The following is a 20,628-nucleotide window of genomic DNA, read 5'->3' on the forward strand; positions in this document are numbered from 1 at the left end:
CAGCTCTGACTAAGCAGGGATATGAAATAAGAGCGAGAGTGACTGCCCGCCAGGCTTCTGTTTTCCTGGGACAGAAGACAAAGCAGCTCTGACAATTCCAGCTGGCAATACCATCCAGGCACTCCTCCAAGGCCAAACATGCTGGGTAAAATCCTCATCAGACCAAAAAAAAAAAAAAAAAAAAAAATCCTATCAGAAGCAGTTACTGTGGTTGCTTAATAGCTGTTTTCCGAAGTCCAGTATAGAATATATTTTCTCTTTCTTGAAAAGGAGGAGAAGGGGGAGATGGGCCACATTACAGACTAATCCTTTGCCAGATGTCATTAGTGATGAAGTCCCTTAGAAATTACATCAGTTTGAAACAAATCCGAAAACAGTGAGTTTCCATCTCCTCCTCCTGCCTGGCTAGACAGAGACCTCAGGATCAGCTTTCATCTGCAGCCTGGGATCAGCCCTCCTCTGCGTCTTGCTTGGTGTGGCAGGGGTGTTAAACAAGTAATTGCGACCATTAAAAAGAAAAATAGCTCACTCACTCCTGCTCCCTGTCCCTGTCAAATACCAGCTCCTTCATTAGGCTTCCCAGGAGCTGTCTCAGCACTCTGCAGGAGAAGATTCTCCCTGCTCCTGGTGGAGGTGGGTGCATCCAGCTGTGGCACACATCTCCAGCCACCACCCCTGCGTGCTCCTGGTGATGCCAAACCAGCAGCTGTCCCCTCTCTCCTGAGCCCCAAGTGTCCCCTCACACCTGGGATCTGGTAAGACAGCCTGGGCAGGGAGTGGAATCTAATTTCTGCCCCTCTGCAATGCCCTGCCCTCCCTCTACCTGCTCACAGGGTGATGGATGAGGAGCAGAAGCACAGAAAGAGGTTGAGTAGAAGAGCCTTGCTGGTTCTTTAGTGCTTTTGCTGGCCCTAGTAAGGCAAGGGCATGCCCCATCCTGGTATCTGGAAGGGATGTATCTTTAATTCTTTGTGCTTGGACTGACTAAACCAAAACAATATCATAAACTGATGTTTTCTGTAGAAACTCAGTGCCTGAAACACATTTCTGGATCGTAAATCTTGGACTAGAGCAGTTTATGTAATGCCACCTATTCACACTGCCCTAAGTAACCATAACTAACCATTCCATTATAATGAGTCCATTATCCCCTGCTTTATTGTATTTTCTCTTAAAACAGAGATCAAAGATTTGGATCTAGTGGCATCATGCCGATTTCATTTTTATTACTGGCTCCCTAGGTCTATCATAAATATTCATTGGCCATCCTTAATACAAGGCATTGAATTCTGCTCACTGCTATCTCTGGTGCGACTGCAAAGTACAAACAGGGTTGTTGCTCAAACATATTAAATAAACCAGCAGCAAATTTGTGACAGTCAACAACAACAACAGCAACAACAACAACAAAAAAAAACCAACCAAAAAGAAAAAAAAACCAAACCCACCCAGAAAACAAAAGAACCCTTTTCCCCTTCCAAGGAAATTCAAAACCAAAGGAGACATTTTCTCTCGCCCCCTCCACGACTGCTGCAGACATTTGACTGCTGTGGGAATTGAGCTGTGCAGCAGCAGCAGCAGCTGACCTGCTCCCACAGACAGGAGATGTTTCTGAAAAGTCCACAGTTGCCACACTGTGGTCTCTGCGATACTGCAGCACTCTCTGTGCTTCCCAGTAAGAATTATAACCATTACCTGGCAGTGGTACTGAAACTGCTCAGAAATGTGGCCTTTTCATATAGGAATTAATTCTGAAAAGGGAGTGGGAAGCGTGTGGGGAGAAACATCTTCCAGAATCATAGTCAGGAAAAAGCTTTATGCAGTTTTACTCTCCTAACTCCCAAAAAAACCTTGCAGCTATCCCAAAGTTCAGGGTGCCTGTAATTTGTTTCTCGCATTCTGAACTCCCTTCCCACCTCAGCGTAGCTGCTCCCAGGGTTATGGAAAACCCCTGTGGCACCAATGCCAACTGTTCCTGCTCTGCAAATAATCCCAAAGGCTCCTTGGGATGTCAGCTGGGCACTTTGAACAACTACCAATCACTAAAATTAGGGTGGCCATGGGAATTATATTCTTCCTCCTGTTAAGTGACTCTGAGAGCATTAACACATATCATTCTCAACAAGACCATCTACTCTGTTAAAAACAAAACCATATACTAAGACACTGAATGAACATTCTCGTATTTATCTTCTAATATAACTCCACCATGGAGGTAAAAGAAAAAGAGAAAGAATAGGAATGAATAACCTAAAATAAATATTTTTATTTATTCACTCACATGAATCTATCCTCACACAAAATTACACACACCTGGAGACATGAACCATATGATAACACTGTTGACTCATTTTATATATTAGCTTATAACAGCTCTTTGGTAATTTACCTAGTCCCTTGCCAATCTAGGATCTGCTAGAACCACCCACTAAATTCCTAAAAATCTGCTTTATTCATAATTTAAAATACAGAAATAAAAAACAAGTCAGGGAGAAAACCTTGATCCTGATGTCTTCATGATTAGAATTTGATTCAAAGAGCTATAGTGAGCATGGAATTTGACTTCTAGATGTACTGAAGTCTTTAGTGAAATTAATCTCACCTGTATTCAAAACAACAAAAGAAAATCTGGTCGCTGTTGTTCACACAAAGAACCCTGATCAGCTCCATGAATATTCTACCTGAGTAAAGTGAATCATCCTCAGAGCTCTAACAGTTTAATTTATTAAACAGCTCTCTTCTCTTGCACTCGTTTTCATTTGTTTTTAACAAATAGCAATATCAATAGAGAAGGATGTCATATAGTTTGCAGGCAGTTAAGATTTTCTTGCTGGCTTGCTTTTCTTAAGATCACATCCGTAGGAAGGAGTTCATGTGAAATAAGAAAGGCAAACCCCCTATGTCCCATACACTGTGTAAAGGGGGAATTCCAGAGCAGAAATCAGTCATTTGAAGTTCAGAGCAAGGAACAAGCTACTCCAGTTTTATTGGTTTGGCTGATGCTGTTTAAATCAGTAGCTACAAAAAATGTTTTACAGCATCAGATGGTCCTTTAGAGGAGAGATGATATATGTGAGAAGGGCAGATGATACAAGCTCCAAATTAATTTATCAATCACGATTTGGGGCTTAAATTTTCTGAAAGAAAACTGGTTAACAACGTACCATATTCTTAAAATTTGATAAATTGGAGCTGCTGAGAGACTACAATCTTTTGGATTAAATGTGTTAACAACCATGTGTTTTTATAGCCTGGGCATTCTGCCATTAGATTTGTTTGTGACTTGAAGAACAAACAAGCAAAGGAAAAATAACCAAGGTTTTGAAACAAAAAAGAGTAAGTACCAAAGAGTAGTGAACACCACTGGTGACTGAACTATCACCTGAGACAGAAATACCTTTAGGTCTCTGGAGACACTTTATTTGCATCGTGGTGAGTTAACAATTATGCATATTAAAGAGAGGGCAAAATAATGATTGCAGTGTAGTTAGGCCTGTGCTCACTGCCCCTGCAGCAGATTAAACTGCTCCTGACTTTCACTAGATCAGGACCTGCATTTTGTAGGGTGTCAGGAGGGCTGTCTCCTCAATTACTGTCCTTGATACACGACTTTGAGTTTAAAGTTTTTGTCCAGCTCAACCAGAGCAATACAATCTGGTTCAAATCCCTAGGGCCTGTTACTTACAGAAAAAAAAAATCCCCTTAAAAATATTTTTAGTCATGTTTTTCATATACCAAGTTCTCACAGGTTTTTGCATGGGCAACAAATGCGAGTGATCGAAAATCCAGCAGAATATCTGGGGGCTGTCCAGCAGCACTGCCCTTCATCCAGAACAATGCACATCACAGGAGGGATAAGGGGTACCCCAAAGATGAGAGATACTAATTGAGAATATTCTGGTTGATGCTGCCTGTCACAGCCCCAGAAATGTGCAGCAATAACAACACAACAGTGGCTGATGGCCCGAGGCTCTGAGTGCTGTGGCTGACAACACCTGGCTAGAACAAACAACACCATCACATGCCTCCTGGTATCCCTTTGCTTAATTATCCCAGCTTGAAGCCTAGAGGGAGGAAAGTGAAACTCTGCTCATTTGTTTTTCTGTAGGTTTTCTCTCATTTGTAAAATGTCAGTGCGTGGGTCTAATGAGAAATTACCACACTTTAAGGTTCTGACCACATCCAGTGTTTAGTCTTGCATATCTGAAAGCTCTGGTGCTCCTGCCACTGCAACTACTGGCTGAGAGGATTCAGGGCAATAGCAAAGCTTGAATCCTCTGCTGCAACGAATTCCTGGAGGCTTTGGTTCTGCAGCTGATCACCACCTTCACACCAAGCATCTCCAAGACCGAGGGGTTTGTCCCACTTCTGTCTGAGTTTTCACTCATCATTTAACTCCCATGACAAAGCCACAGCAGCAGTTTTTTGACCAGAAGTGCTGCTCACAACCAGGCTGACACTGCTGGAGATAACCAAACATTCTTCCTCCCTGCACCTCCAGTCCCTCCCTGTGAACTGGTTTCCTAAGGAGTGAGTTTTTAATGCAGGATCCTGCAAAAGTGTCCTTTATCAGCTAAAATAGGTAAGTGATTTAAAAAAAAAAAATTCAGTACAAACAGCACTGAGTGTACATGTTATCCTTTGGTGCTTCTGACCCCCTATCACCTCACAGGCACACTGAGCTTAGTGAGGAGAATGGCCTGTTGACAGCAGGAAAAACAGGCCAGTGCACAGGTATTTTTATACAACAGTACAAATAAAACTGACAGCAGAAAGAGGGAAAAATTAAATGTAATTCTTCAAAATGCCTGCAGTGCTGCTAACACAAAATGTGAGTAGTAACACAAATAAAGGAATTTGGATCCCACTCTCCCATTTAAAATAACCGTTCTTTTGAGGTATGATACATTCAGCAAGCAACACATTTTCAGAATTTTTCTCTTTTTCCTCCTCTTTTTTTTTTTTTAACCTACAAATGCTGTTTATCTGAATGCTGCCTAATTTGCACATGCAAATAAGTCAAATCATCTTGAAAAGATGAGGCTATAGAATAGAATGCAGTTTAAGTTGAGAATGTCTGTGATTCAACGAGCTGCAATGCTAGGACACTGTAGTGGCTCCCAACAAAATCTCCTGGTTTCTAAAACCCATTGAGGCCGTGTACCCCAGCAGAAAAAGACCTGCAGCTCCCACTGGCTTCAGCCTGACTGGTAGATCAATACAATAATACAATAATAAACTGGCACTATTGCTTTTGACAAATGCACTGGAGTTTTGTCAGCAGCTCCACATGAAAAGATTCAGTTCTTCTGGCACAAAATGACCAAGAGGCAGCAGTGGCCATATCTGAGATCACACCTTACAGGAATAAAATACATTTGTATTTCCACCAAAGCTGTACTGGATTTTTACACGTGTGTATTTGGTGGTGTTCCTGCAAACAAAGGGGAGGACAGCTTACATTTCATATCTAAAGCTGAATGCAGAAACATTAACCCTGCAAAACAAAAGGCCACAAAGCTCCTTCCATGATTTAAAATCATGAACTAGTGCAAATGTCTAAGAGAAAACCAGCATTTTTCATGAGTTTTCCAAAAAAGGCAAAAAAGTGCAACTACTTATTTTTGACAATTAAGCGGCTTACAGAGTCTTTGTTCTACTGACACTTAAAAATGCAGTTTTTAATTATTTATACTGAAGTTCAACACCTAAAAGAGGAAGAAAAAGTATAAAGTGTGTGCTCTGCAGCAGAGGCACCCCTTCCTGCAGGGTTCCATTCATTTACAGAGTGGAGCTGCCTTAGGGAGAGGCACACAGGCCTGGATTCTGCCATGTTCTGTAATGCCCATCATCCATCAGCACATCTGATCAGATGTAATATATACATGGTAGCAGAGAGGATAATTTTCTCCCCAGAGGTGCTGACCTGATTTATGAACAGTTGGGAAATCAGAGGGTTGTCCATACCCAAATCATTGCCATGCCAGCAGCCAAGTCACCAGATGAGCACCATTAGGTCAAGAATTCAACAACTCCATTCAATTCACTGAGGAGAGTTTAATTTAAGCTTCTGAAAACTCTTTGAAGCTGTTGGACCACCCTTCCTGGCCCACCAGCTCTGTTGTATGGACAGACATTTTAAGCAGGGCAGCAAGGTAATGCTAAGATTCTAAACTGCTCCAATTGTGCAAAGTGAGCAAAATTGGTCTCCATGTCTCAGGTGCTTTTGGAAATGTTACTCAGATTCAAACTGAGGTGTATTAACAGGTCTAGAGGCAACATTCACACAGAAATTAAATTGATATCAAGCACTATGGTGAAACACAAAAAGGTATGCCTAAATAAATCAAAAAATCCCAGTCCAAGATCCTTCTGGTTTTGCAAAATGGGTATAAAAACAGCCAGTGATTCTAAACCCAAATATAGATGGGGCAGATCTAGTCCAAGCACAGTCCTTTCTGTCTCTCCTGCTTTTTCTCTCAAATAGTTAGTCTGAACCAAGCTTCAGATAAATACATTTATTTACTACAGTAGCTCTCTGAACAGAGGCAATGTGAGCTCCCTCCACACACTGCTTTCCCCAAATGTTTTAATGCTGTTCTGGAAGAGAGAGGCTGCAGATCAGGCTTCACTCCAGTTAGTGACCTAATCAATACAAACAGGGCTAGGACTCAATGCAGAACTCCCAGGAGATTGCAATAATCACCCACAATTACTTAGGAAAGCCAATCAATGGCCAGGAGGTTTTATATGTCGTTTATATACCTTAAATCAAACTTCTGAAATTAAACTTTGATTCCCAGCACGATTAGATGCTGTGGTGCTAAGCAACACAAGGCACAAGTCAGTGCTGCCTCAGAGGCTGACTGGAAGGAAATCCAAGGATGTGGAGCCAGGAGAGCACCAGAGACCTGAAACTCAACACCAAGGGGAGGTGCAGCAATAGACTTGACATAGTGGAGGCAGGAATAGGTATAAAAATCAGTGAAATAAGCCCCTACTCCTATTTTGCCTCTTGTTCCTTCAGCAAATGACATAGCCTTCCTTCCAGTGGTCAAATGAAGGATAAAGATAGTAGAAGGTGCTCAGTGGTGAAAGAGAGAAAGAGATTTTATTTCACTATTTCAACCTTTCTCACTGTGGGAAAGCCTGAAGAAACTGGAGGTTTACTCTTTCTGTCAGATTTATCACAGAAAATACAGTTTGATGGCTGATTAGCAAACTCAGGCTTCTTGTCAAAATGTCCCACGTCCTTCTGTAGCTTTGTTCTGGTTATGACCATTATGTATCTACTACTATTTTTATTTTTTTTTTAATATCTGCATACCATAATTGAATAACTTTGCAGGCAGTGAGATCACAGCTCAAAAAAAGAGATGGGAAACACGCACACGAGGTTATTCATTGTGCTATTTTTACTGTTCTGAAGTCCATGGCATTGAACAATGACTCATAAGAGTAGTGAGCCAGAGAAGCTCTTGCAAAGCATATCCGAGCTTGTTTATTCACATATTTGTTTGCACTGATTCATCACATTCCTCAGTGTAAAACCAATGCCACTCCAGAGGAAATTCTGTTTAGAAAGAGCTTCTCCACCCACTATGCACCCTCAAGATGGTGGAGGTCACATGAGGGATTTGAGAATACACCTCCTTTACCCACTCCTGAAAAGCAGAGCCATTACAGACCCATGGAACACACTCCCTCTGATGGGAATTCCCTTCCTTAACTCTGTCTCCCTTTATCAGCATCCACAACAGGGTACAAGGAGCAACTAAAACAAGCAAATCTTGCTTGTTTCAAGTCCTACGTTAAAAGTGTTGCCTTTTTTCATCCCCTGTAGTCCTGAGATGAGGTTGACTTATGGTGGGTCTATTTTTTTGGAGAGGTTTGGCAGAGGTCACTTACAAAAGCAAATTATTTTTCCCTGTGGTATTATGCACCCAGAATGCTATTAGAATAAATATGAACAATAATAAAAAATATCTGCTTCCCCTGTGAAATTCTTTTTATGGCATTAAAAAAGAATTTGTCTGCCCAGGCCTAACCACAGTTTTCTTTGAGGAGGAGGTGAAGATGGGGTTGGTTTCCTCTGCTTAAACTGGTTATTTTTGCACAAAGCAGGTCTGATGTCAGCACTGAGAGATCAGATGATAGCTCCATGATTCATATTTAAGAGTGAATAATGCTGAAAGGATTTGGGGAATACCCAGAAATATGGATAAGAGGAAACTACACAAAAGACTGGGATCAGGCTCAGAAAGAACAGGGACAGCTGACATCTACATCTGAACCTGCCTACTGATAGCCAAAGGAACAGGCAAAATGAAAGAGGCATTTGAAAGACTTGGTTTTGCAAGAGAAAACTGGGCAATGAGGGGAGAGAGGAATGCAAGAAATAATTAGACACTTACAGAGTACAGACTATGTCACTTCTTCCCAAAACTGGCAGCTCTGCTTAAACATTGCAGATTTCCTTTCACACATTTGCGAGCATTAAAAAGCACGTGGAGTACAAAAGTCTGTCACCACAGGCAGGAGGGAAAAACTGTACAATTGCAATTAAAAATCCCTATATTTCCATTGATTTTATGGTAAAGTCAGGTGTGACAAATGAAGACTAATCTCCAGAAATAGAGAATATCCTATATATATATATATATAATAATTATACATAGTAATATTTGCTACTGCTAATTCATTTCACCTTGCTTGCCTTGATTCTTATCAAGTCCCTCACACAAAACTATGTAAGGCAGAGAGTTTCTTTTGTGCCAAACCAACTTCCAACCTTACCACACTGTTCCTAAGACACCAGGTTATCTCTAAAACATGCACAAAATTGAAATCTTGTCAGATTCTGTTATTAACACCGTGCTCTTAGTTCTATATTTAATAGTAAAGTGGTAGCAGTACCTCTTCTGCAAAGTTGGTTTTCTTGTCAAGCATTTCTCGTAAAGTTTGAAGGATTTTAATGCAGAGCTTTTCTTCTTTCTCCATTAGCTTCTTTGTGTGATTAATCAACCTGAAAGTAAAATATTAAAACTTAGAGCATTGCACATTGTTACTAAGCCATACTACAATTTCTTTAGGTAAAAATTGCCCATCACTATATTTTTCCTCAAGGAAAGGAAATAAAAGTGGTCAAGAGAAATCATAATTTAAAAGGATATGGGACTTTCAAGGTGTTGGGAGATTTTTGTGTCAATTACTGCCCATACAGAAGGCAGAATTCTACATCCACTTTTTGTGAGATACAGACTTGCTATTTAATCCTTTATTTATTTAAAGGTAACTTCTTTTAACATTATTTAAAGGTAACCAGTGTTCATCATGCATCTTGCAAATTACAACCTTTACACCTTCCAACTTCTATGATGGTTATAATATATTTATGACATAATTAGCAAATGGTATTCAGCCAAAAGGATTTCCAAAAAACCTTACATGGAAGTATTCAGAAATACAGACATTTGGATGAAACATAATTGCTGTTTACATTTACACAGCCACTTGACAAGCCAGAAAACAAGGTCCATTTCTGTCTCCAGCTATGACTGTGACAGGAGTTTGGATTTCAGTCAGCTGAAGCCAATACCAGAAGCAGCCTTTCTGTCTTTGTGCAGAACAGATCTGTGCACAGGTCCTTGCACTGGTTCACACATTGCTGGAGAAATGTTTGTGAAAATAGAAAGGGAGGAAATCTGAAGGCCTTGGACAGGTTTGGGGTTTGTTTTTTTTCTGCATTTTGATGCTGGCTTCAAACAAGAGTTTGGATAGAGGACATGGGATGGAATAATCTCAAAATATAATTTTCTTTAAAAAATTTTTCCAAACATATAAAGTATATTGTTATAATGCTACCTCTGCAGAATATGCAAATAACCAAGGAATCAAGAGAGCTGCCAAATGCATTCATTTCCCCCAACTTATCTCTGTTTAAATTATAGTTTCTCAAGGGCGGGGAGGGCATCTCACTTGAGCACTAATAAAAAATTTGCAAGACTCTGTTCCAAGGCACAGACTGCAAATAAAACATCTAATAATTCAAGACCAGATAGGGGTCCCAGTGAAATGTATTTTCAAAGAGCTGTTGACAGTTTAAAATAAAAATATCGATTTGCTGTACCAAAAAAAAATCCAACAAAAAACCCACAAGCCTTGAGCAGCCCACTGCTTCATTATGAATTCTTGAAAATTCTGCTATGGAAAATCTAAGTTTCTGTTGTAGAATTCATGAAATGTAATAGCAAAAGTAGCCCATTGAGAAAACAGAAGTAGGTTGAGCCTGCCACAATTTTAACAAACCACTAACATCTCATTTCTAGCAGGTAAGGCAAGCAACCTCACTCACTCTGTGCTCTCCAGACAAAAAAACACTGAGAAGTATAAAATATGGAGTAAAAGACCTCACTTTAAGCTTTCAACAGTGAACTTGGACACTTGCATGCTTAAATCTCTGCTGAAAACCAGAGGTAGGTACTGTTGAAAATGCTAAAACCCTACCATCTTTCCTAAAGAATCAAACAGGTGCCTTGGGTTGCAAAGCAGGATGTAAACAAAAGTGTGTGTTCTATCACCATCTGCTGAAACCAGGTGGGGCAGTGATCTTTATCCCCAGGAGAGATCTCCTGTTAATGGGCCATTGAGTCCCAGTGCATGACTGATAAAATTCCATCATCCCATTGGGAGATGCTCCACCCAGGGGGAGGAGCCAAGCATTTCCTACCTAGATAAAATCTGAGATTTGGAACACCAAGGCAGCCTTTTTCCACTGGATTCCAGAGGAAAATCAGACCTTTCCACATCATCACTGGACCTTTGAAGGAAAACTGCACCCTTCTACAGGAGCACTGCTCCAACAGAACCACATCTGTCACTGCAGGAGGATGCAGCCACCATTTAATGGGACTGCTACCAACACCCTGACTGACTGATGGGCTGTCAGGTTGTATTCTCACTCTCAGTGTTTCGGGTTTTGTTGTTTTGTTGCTTTGGGGTTTTTTTTAATTACTGTATTTTTATTTTAATATTTTTCCTAGTAAAGAACTGTTATTCCTATTCCCCTATCTTTGCCTGAGAGCTCCTTATTTTCAAAGTTATAACAATTTAGAGAGAAAGGGTTTACATTTTTCATTTCAAGAGAGGCTCCTGCCTTTCTTAACAAATGCCTGTCTTTCAAACCAGAACAAGAGGCCCTTCTGCATACCACTTACTTGGACATGAAAGCACCACATCTTATTCTGGCATCGCTGCCCTCAGGGAACAGGAGCTCTGGGCTGTGCAGCACATCAACCAGCACTGAGAATTCAGCTTGCATCATGGGCGTGAACTGCTGCTCCAAGGAGGACACCACGTCCTGGGGAAGACAGGAGAACATCCCTAAGTGCAAGAGAACTACAAAAACAGCACGGTGGAGTCTCACAGTCGGTGTGATGCACTGCTCGACCCAGTGTGATGAGCCCTGCAAGAGCCCTGGACAAGGTGGTGGCTGTAAAGCCTTTCTTCATGACACTCTTCACACAGGGCAAGGGGGAGAAGGTGCCCATTGTTACTCTCTCCTCTGCAGTAGTGCTCACAAAACCTGTAGCAACAGTCAGAATGGTGGTGTGCTGGAAAAACAATGCTCATCACACACAGTTAATGTGTCGCCTCAGGTGTTGTGTCCTTGGTGTTTAGGGCTCCTGCATTTGCCTGGGTCCTGCTGTTCACTCAGGTCATAAAACCCTGGTGCTGTTTAGGCTCTACATGCACAAGGTGATCTCCATCTCATGGCAATCTCCAGTGACACAAACATGACCTAAAACCTCCTCTGTATCTCCTCTGCAGCTAGAACAGGACATGTGGCCATAAAAATTATTCTGTGATTCTGTGAAAAAGGCAGAAAGGAGATGCTGCTCTGTGGAGCACTTTGAGGAGAACTCAACTTGAATATTGAGTGCAGTTTTGGGCATCACAATACAAGTGTCCAAAGGAGGGACATGGAGATGGTGAAGGGCCTGCAGATGAGGCCACACAAGGAGCAGCTGAAGGCACTTAGTCTGATCATCTGGAGAAGAGCAGAGTGAGGTCAGAGCTCACAGCAGCTCTGCAGCTTCCTCACAAGGGGAGGATCAGGGACAGGCTCTGGTCTCTGCTCTGTGTGACCAGGGACAGGACCCAGGGAATGGCTGGAGCTGTGTCAGGGCAGGGTTAGGGTGGGTATCAGGGAAAGGTTCTTCCCCCCAGAGGGTGCTGGGGCACTGAACAGACACCAGGGAATGGTCACAGCCCCAAAGCTGCCAGAGCTCCAGGAGTGTTTGGACAACGCTCTCAGGAACAGGTTGTCTCTGGTGTTTTCCACACCTGGCACGTGTGAGATAACTGCAGTCCCACTGCTGCCCAAGCCAAGTGCTATTTCTGTACCTGTAGTTTCTCTATGATATTCCTGTAATCCCAGGCAGGCCCACCAAGAGCTTCTTTGAAGCGAGGTCCACTGCGGGCTGACATCCTCCACCCCATGGCTGCCCTCTGCACCATGTTGGAGTGACTCTTCATGAATAACGTGTTCACCTGGCTGTCCAAATCCACTGGAATTGCAATCCCACGGTTCTTTGCTTTAACAGGAAGGAAAAACACAAGACATATACAGTGGCAAAAACTTAAAAATCTTACAGAGATCATAGCATGCAAAAGCCTGGTCCCGTTGATGTTAAGGGGCAGGGTCGTATCTCTTCAACAGGTTTTAAAAATAAGGATCTTAAAAATAAGCATACCTAAGTGGTAAAAATCAGCCATCATCTAGTTAAAGAAAGCAAGCTGTACTACTTTAAATGAGATGAGGATCATTTCCAGTATATATTTTTACAGACACAGATATTTATTTTTTAAAACAGAATAATTTTTCTACTAATTTGAAAAAAATCCAAAGATATTAATAAGAGTAACAAAAGGAGTATGTGTTATTACTTCAACAGTTTTACTCTATTCAGAAGGAAATTCTGAATGTTTTCTTTTTAGTGCACATATGTACATTTATCCAATTTATCACAAATACTCTCTGTTGCTTTACTGTATATTTCTCTTGTGAAGACCTTGAGGAACCAAGTGCATACAAATTAAATTTGAAAAAGACTGTCTCCTTTTCTCTCTGTGTTTCCTATACTGCTAGGGTTGCTAAACCCTGGATATAAGCCACTGCAATATATCCAGCAGTTAACAAACATCTGATAGTCTAACTGATAGTTAAAAAAAATTTAATAAATAGCTATAAAATTCTAATTATTTTTTTTTATTTATTTTTTAGATTTCAAAGGCAGGAAATGAGCTGGATGCTGTTTAAGGTCCTTTTTAACCCAAACCATTCTATGAGTCTTTGATCAATATCTCTGAAAGATCAGGTCATGCTCCAGTGATTAGGCTCTGTATTCCATGTCACTTCACTTAATTTCTGTGGCACAGCTTATGTTTAATAAAAACTTAAAAGTAAAATGGAGCAGTTCTAATCCATTTGTAATAATGACCAATAATGAGTGATTTTTCGTTTTTCCTTATTGAAACAAGCTGAATTTTAAAAAAACCACTAGCTCAGATTGCAGTTCTGCACAATGTTTCTCTGAGGCATTTCCCCACCATTCCACACTAACACACTTTCCACAGTGGGGGAAGGCATCAAAAATATTCCACCCCTCCCTCCCAACTCTAAAACATATCAGGCTTTATGTCCTGAACCTGTGAAGTCAGCAGATGCCCTTGTGTCCCAAACAGCCCCTGTCTCCAGCCCCATGGGAGGACGTGCAGGCAGGGGCAGCACATGGCTCTGATGAATGAAGGCTGCAGTGCTGCCAAGCACAGTGAGTCACAGATCCCAGGCACAAACTTTCTCTTCCCCTCAGGACTAGATTGAAATGACAGCTTTTATTACAAACCTAAATCTGGCTGTGACACCTCAACCCCCAGTCTCGGAGACTGTGGCAAGGACACTCTGTCAGGGGGATTCTCTTGCCCTTAATGGATCCCACAGGTTCAGGGCACCCTCCTCTCTTCCCACTGCAAAGTTGGATCCTGATGCAGGACTGGGGCTTCTCCCCATGGATCAGACTGTTCCATTAGGATGGAAGAGAATTCTCTAATTCCATATCTGGTAGAGACTTTCTTTTAAATGGTTGGCCACAGGGAATTGAGAAAAAAAAAAACATTAGGTCAAGCTGGGAAGACACAAATTGACTTTCCCTTTTCACTTTCCATTTGTTTCGAAGGCAGGTTCCTGATTAACACGTGGAAGATGCCATGTATGGGCTGGCCATTATTTCTAATGATTGTTTTTCCATACAATTCAGCTGGGCTGATTTTCAAAACATTTGCCCTGTTGCTGCCTACTTTACTAGAGAAGTCCTTTAAAGTTCTGCCAGTGTGGGTAGGGTGCTGCAGCCTATTAATCCAATTTATTGTGTCCTAATGTCAATCACTGGAATGCTACTGGACAATGCTCACTTCTCAATTAAGTGGAATGTATGCAGAATCCTGATATATCGAAGAATAAATTTAGCAATGGGGTGCACACTGTTCAGAGGAAAACGCAGACTTCTGCAGTCCTACAGATGCCATTTGAAGTTAACAGCTTCCATCAGTGTCTGAGGAGCAGTCAAGGACTATGAGTGTTCAAAGAGTTGCAGCTAATTAAAACTATCACAAAGAAAACCAGAAAGAGAAAAAAAAAATACTCCTTTGTTTTGAGCAGTTCTTACATGTATAATTCCATTTGTAATTAAGATTTGTATTGGTTGTCAAAGGGCACTGTTGAAATCTAAGCTATAAACAAAGCCTTTGTCTTCTTACTTCTTTTCAGCTTGTAGAAAGTTTATCTTTCATTTGTTTCACATTTCATTATTTAAAACAACATGAAACATATTTTTACATTTTGGAAAGCTGATGAACAAATGTGAACATAAATATTTATTTTTAATTTAGGTGTTGTAGGCTGCTTTCCTCTTCAAAATGTGTCAATCTCCCTTAAAGTATCAACATCAAATATTTAAAAGCATGTTTATTTTTGTTCCACTTAGAAATACTTTTGGACAGCACTCAAACTTGCAAAGTATGGTTAGAGCTGGTAGACAAAGGAGCCAAGAGGGGGTAAAATTCTGTCTTTCATCTGACTGGTGAACTTGGGAAAAAGCTATGTGGCTGTCTGTACATAAGTATCCAGCAGGATACTTATCAGGATGGACTCAATGATCCTTGTGGGCCCCTTCCAACTCAAAATATTGTGTGATTCTGGGATGTCTTCAGCACAGGAAAATTCTGCCCTGCACTGGAGGGCACATCCCAGGCTTATACAGTGCCCATTTCCCACCTAGGGCACTGTGCACAGGGCTAATTACATCCTGAATACACAACACCATTTTTCCAGTGTCAGAGGAGATGGAATTTCTGGGAAATCCTTTAAACTACTAACCCTCAATCTGCTGCTCCCAATTATCTCTCAGCAAGAGAGATAAGATGAGCCAAGACAAGCGAGCAAACACGACCCATGGCAACGGCAAGAAACACAGTGCCACAAATTCAGCCAGGTCACAGCAAAATGCCCTGCCCTGTGCTGCATGGTTCTGTGGCACCCAGTGAGCAGCAGCTTTCCTTCCCCTTACTGCTTAAACAATGAAATAGTGCTCAGAGACTCAAAAGAAAAGGGCACCATGAATGCCAAGAATCAAGCAGGTAAAAATCAAGGCACTCTCACTGAGTAAGCACGAGCCAAGTCCCAGGAGCACAGTCCAGCTGCTCCCAGAGAGGCTGAAATGGGCCCAGGTGTTATTTTGTTAAATTACCTGCATGTAGTTCTCTTCACAGAAGCACAGCAATTGGACCTATTTCAGGAATGCCTCCTGAAGCACCATCCTTTCACTGTGCTGCTGCCTGAGTCTGAGGACCAATTTAGTCCTGAGGATTTGCAGGAAGCAGCCTTTGCCTGTAATTTCCTTTGGATTCCCATTCTTCAGAATAATCTACCTTGCCATTAGGAACCTCGCCATTCTCACTATTTCCACCTACTACTCCCTAATTTTATATTTCACTCCATTAGCTTTTGCAGTATATACAGAACACACCAGTGTGTGGAGGCTTCACAGCTAATTAACCTTGAAGCATCCCCTGGTGTGGGTTTTCAGGGGGACACGCAGGCATTTGATCCCTAAGAGCCCCTTGAGGAGGAGTGTGATGGGCAGTCTGGGTCAGGAGAAAGCCCCAGCTGTTCCTGGCTGGGAATGCTTTGCTCTGCTCACAGTTTACACCCCCTGGTAGTCTCAGACAGCTCTATCATGTTCTCCCACACTTCCCAGTTGTCACGTAACGGAGTGATGCATATTTAGTTCAATTAATTTTGTTCCATAAATCAGTCCCTCCAGCTCCTTAATCATTTACTGACTGCTTAACAAATGCATTTGGATGGAGAGACACTAATGCTAGCAACAGCAAGACTTTTTAAGGGAAATAAAAGCTTTGTGTAGACAAGACACAAACCTGCCAATCTTGTACCCTTTCACTTGGTTGTTTTTTTCCAACAGAAAATCTACACTAAAATATTTATCAGCCTGTAAAAAGATCATCATTGAATTTTTCTTGCAATTAGGGAAACACAAACAGTTAAAATAGAATAAAATATGTGCTTCATCTGAAATGTATTCTTCTTGCTGTCAAAAAAGTAACAACAGGATAATTATTTTATTTGAACTAAAAATTGAAAATGAAGGTCTAGCTTGTTATAAAATGGAAAAAAGATTTTAAAATTCAAATGGGAAGTGAAATAAACATATTTTCAGGACTGAGAAAAACTGCTATACGAAAATTCATCTGTATGGACATTAAAATACACATAATCATTCCAAAGAAGCAATGCGACCAAGATTTTACGTTTAATGTTTCCTATTTGTAATTTATCAGGGATAATAAAGGGCTTCAGAGGTCATAAAAGAATGGTCAAGAAGAACCAGGGAAGAGGTTTTTTGGATTCTGTACAAGGAGGTATTGGTGACTTTAAAGTAGGGAATAAATACTCAACTAGAAAGGACTTCACTACACCTTCAGACCATCTGCTCTCTGTTACAGACAACCCATGCTCCTTAATATCTTTGGAAAAATTTATTGAGCCCCATTTAAAATGATGGCAGCTTATCTGCCATCCCTCCTCCCTCCACTTTCTCTCAGCCCACTGACCAAGGACATCCTTCCAAAGTTGGTTCCAATCCTCTGATTTACAATCTAAATTTATTTAGGTTATTTACAACCAAGTGTAATTTATGTCCAGTTGGTTTTGGGTCAGCACTGTCCTTCAGCTTAAACGTCTCTGTGACTATTTATCTTCTTAAGTACTTTTAAAGAGCAACAACACAGGTCTGTGTTTTGCTAAGCAAAACATGTGGGGGTTCTGAATTCCCTTCCTGTAACAGTTCTCCTTTCCCCTGACCACCACAGCAGTGCTGTGTACCTGAACTTTGGAAGTCCCAGTCTTACAGGGCTCACCTCAAATTCGGTAGGATGGAAACAAGAATTCTCCTTTTGCTTCTCCTGCACAACATCCTAGAACATAATCTAATAGTGACTAATGCAATTTGGCTTGCTAACAGATTTTTTTTTTTTTAAAGGGTCTGCCAAGAGACATAGTGTAACAAAATGCAGGTTCCTATCTGGCACTGTTTACTCATCTGGGAAATTCCAATTATTTCATTATTGGTGGTCACAGCACAGGCACAGACAGACCACATCCTTAGGATAGACACAGTACCAGAGGAAAGATTCAATTTTTTAAAACACGAGGGAGAAAATGAATGGATACTACAGAGACAAGAGTGTAAGACAACTGAATTTGCTCTTGTAACAGAAAACTGATGCTCAGAAGTGAAGATGCAAAAATTTTTGCCTTAATTAAGAAGCAAAGACAGTTATTTGCATGGGTCCTGAAGGACTGGTCAGGAAAGACCCTGCTTCAATATCATTTGGGATATGTAATTTAAGATATACAATCTTTGGTTGTGAGAGGTTGTGATATTCCCCAATCTTTAGAGAAAGCCAGTAGCTGGTTTTAAATGCAGACTTTGAGACTGGCCTCCACCCTTCTCAACCTTGCAAAGATCATAAAATGCATGAACTGAAAGTCCTTTGATAATGAATTAATTTGAAATCAATTAAACAGTTGGATATCTTATTTCCTCTGTTTTCACAAAGATCTGGGGACGTTTTAAATATTTTTCAGTTGTTGCTATTTTACCAGGGAGATGGGAGCTGTTTGGATTATTCACTTTTTGGACTGCATTTTCAAGCAAAAGCTCAGTCCTGTGTAATAAAAGAGAAAAGGCCAAAGTGATAAATGTATGTGTTCATTCTCACCAGTGTGATAAACTGCTTCAGAAATCAATGTGAACAAGTCACACACACGTGTATATATGTGTGTGTGTGTGTGTGTGTATATATATCTATATATATATATATATAGATATATTTATATGTGATTTCATAAGTGTTTCTATTCATGCCAAGCATCCAAATGTTTCCTGGGCAATAGAAACCTGGTGCACATTGGTACTGTGTTCCAAACCTCCTGGAGCCACAGAGGGGTCTGCTGAAGAAGGGGAGCATAGAAGCCTCTATATTTCCTGCTAAACTGGAGGCAGGAAAGTGCCTGGAGACAAAGCAGCAAGTGAGGCTTGAAAAGCTTATGCAGTTTTTCTCTGGTAGTAAAGTGGAGTTGAAGTACCAGGGTTATAAGAAATAAGTTTCTGCAAGATATCCTTTTGTTGATCTGGAAAGTAAAGCACATTCTTACAGTGCTCATCCAAAGCAGATGGAATGATCTTAAGCTCTTGAGGCAGTGCTTGCATCCACCTGCCAGCAACACACCAGGAAACACTGAGCAGTGTGTACATTGCTTAAACTTGCTCTGAAGTGAGTCTTTTAAAAGTGTATCATTATATGGATCTTTGATACCTTGGGAAATCTGTGTATGATCTTTCTTCCCCCAAGATTCATTTGTAAATACAGGGCAATGACACACCAACAAAAAACAAACAAAGAAACAAACATCACATTTGTTCTTTCAGGTCTATATTACACTTATTTTCCGTCAGAAATCTTTGGTCCCTGCCAATACTCATTGCCTCTGATACAGGCAAAATCTTTTTAGAGGTTTTATAAAGCCTTGCTGTGAAACATGAAGACCTTAACATTAAAGCTGTCAAATTCTCAAGTCATAAGAGGGGGAAAAAGGGTCCACATATGCAGCCACCAAAAGAGGCACAAGAAGGTTGCTATTTTGTACTATGGAAGATGCCTCTGGCTTCTCAAAGTGAACCATCATTTAGGGCAGAGTAGCAACCGACAGAGAAAGGCACCAGGCACCCACTGCAATCACAGAAGGGCCTTGGCTGTAAAAGCCTCTGGCATCCCCAGCTGGGACAGTTTTTCCAAATATTTCCACAGAGAAGAGCAGGCCTACTCCATTAACCTGGTCAAGACATGTTTGCCATCGTGCCTAAAAGTGCCAAGTATCACCTGCAGTTAAAATCTCTGCTGGCCAGGCAAATTTTACACAGAAGTATTTGTCAAAAACTCTCCTTCCACCTAATCTCCAGCTAACTTGGTCTTTGGGGAAATCCCCCTCACCTCTTCCTTTACTCTTCCCTTCTGCACTGTCAAAATAAAACAGTCAATAAAAACGCAGCAATTGTCTGGCACGACACAATTTAACCATGCATGATATTGCTAATAGTGATGAATCCCTGAACAATTGTTATGATATGGGCAAGGAAATCAGCAGTGGGGATGCTGTGTGCTTTCAGGGAGCTGCTCTGAGGCTGTCAGCCCATGGTACCCCAGGGGTTCCCAGCCTGGCAGCTCCTGCTGCTGCTTCAGGGAAGTCCCAGAGGAGGACACGGAGTGATGCCCTTCACTGGCAGCTCAGCTCTGCTCTGAGAGTGCCCAAGGCATGGCTGGGGGCCCATGGGTGGGAAGCCAGAGAAGCAAAAAGGAGTCTGGACCCATAGGGCAGCACAAGAGCTTACTTTAAAAAAAAACAACAAAAAAAAAACCAACAAAAAAACCAACTCTAAATCATTTCCAGAAAAAAGAAAACTGAATGAAAGAAAGGACTGTAGTGGAGGTAGAAATTGAATTCCACAAATAAGGAACAAAGTCACATATCTGAAGCTAACTCCAGACATCAGCTGTTCCTGGAGCCCCCAGAAACAAGAGGCACACAGAACACTGCCCACCAAAGCCCAGCAGCCCTTTCATGTGCTGGCACACCTGGCATGAAGCTGGACCTGCCATCCCCTTAGAGAGACCCATGGTTTCCTCAAGCTGCTGTGGGGACGAGTTCAGCTTGGCTGTCTCAACAGGGCAGAATCACAGAATAATTTAGGTTGGAAAAGACCTTCAAGATAGAGTCCAAGCAGTAACCTAACAGTGCCACATCTACCACTACACCAAGTCTCTAAGTGCCACATCTACACATCTTTTAAACACCTCCAGGGATGATGACTCAACCATTTTCCAGGGCAGCCTGTTCCAGTGCTTGACAACCCTTTCCATGAAGAAATTTTTTCCTAAAACCCAACCTAAACCTCCCCTGGTACAACCTGAGGCCTTTTCTTCTTGTCC

General features: G+C 41.3%; 1 protein-coding gene across 3 annotated transcripts in view; it reads right to left on the reverse strand.

The window, feature by feature from the left end:
• Positions 1-20,628, reverse strand: part of ITPR2 (inositol 1,4,5-trisphosphate receptor type 2) — a 246,428-nt gene that overhangs the window by 103,872 nt on the left and 121,928 nt on the right. For all 3 annotated transcript variants that reach the window (XM_088164715.1, XM_014889087.2, XM_088164716.1), the window contains 3 exons: positions 12,406-12,596; positions 11,217-11,359; positions 8,917-9,025 (listed from right to left, as the gene is read on the reverse strand). In XM_088164715.1, coding sequence (XP_088020841.1) covers positions 8,917-9,025; positions 11,217-11,359; positions 12,406-12,596 — 443 coding nt within the window. The remainder of the gene's footprint in view (positions 1-8,916; positions 9,026-11,216; positions 11,360-12,405; positions 12,597-20,628) is intronic.

The sequence above is a fragment of the Sturnus vulgaris genome, chromosome 5 (assembly GCF_052056855.1).
Source record: "Sturnus vulgaris isolate bStuVul1 chromosome 5, bStuVul1.hap1, whole genome shotgun sequence".
NCBI classification, from domain to species: Eukaryota; Metazoa; Chordata; class Aves; order Passeriformes; family Sturnidae; genus Sturnus; species Sturnus vulgaris.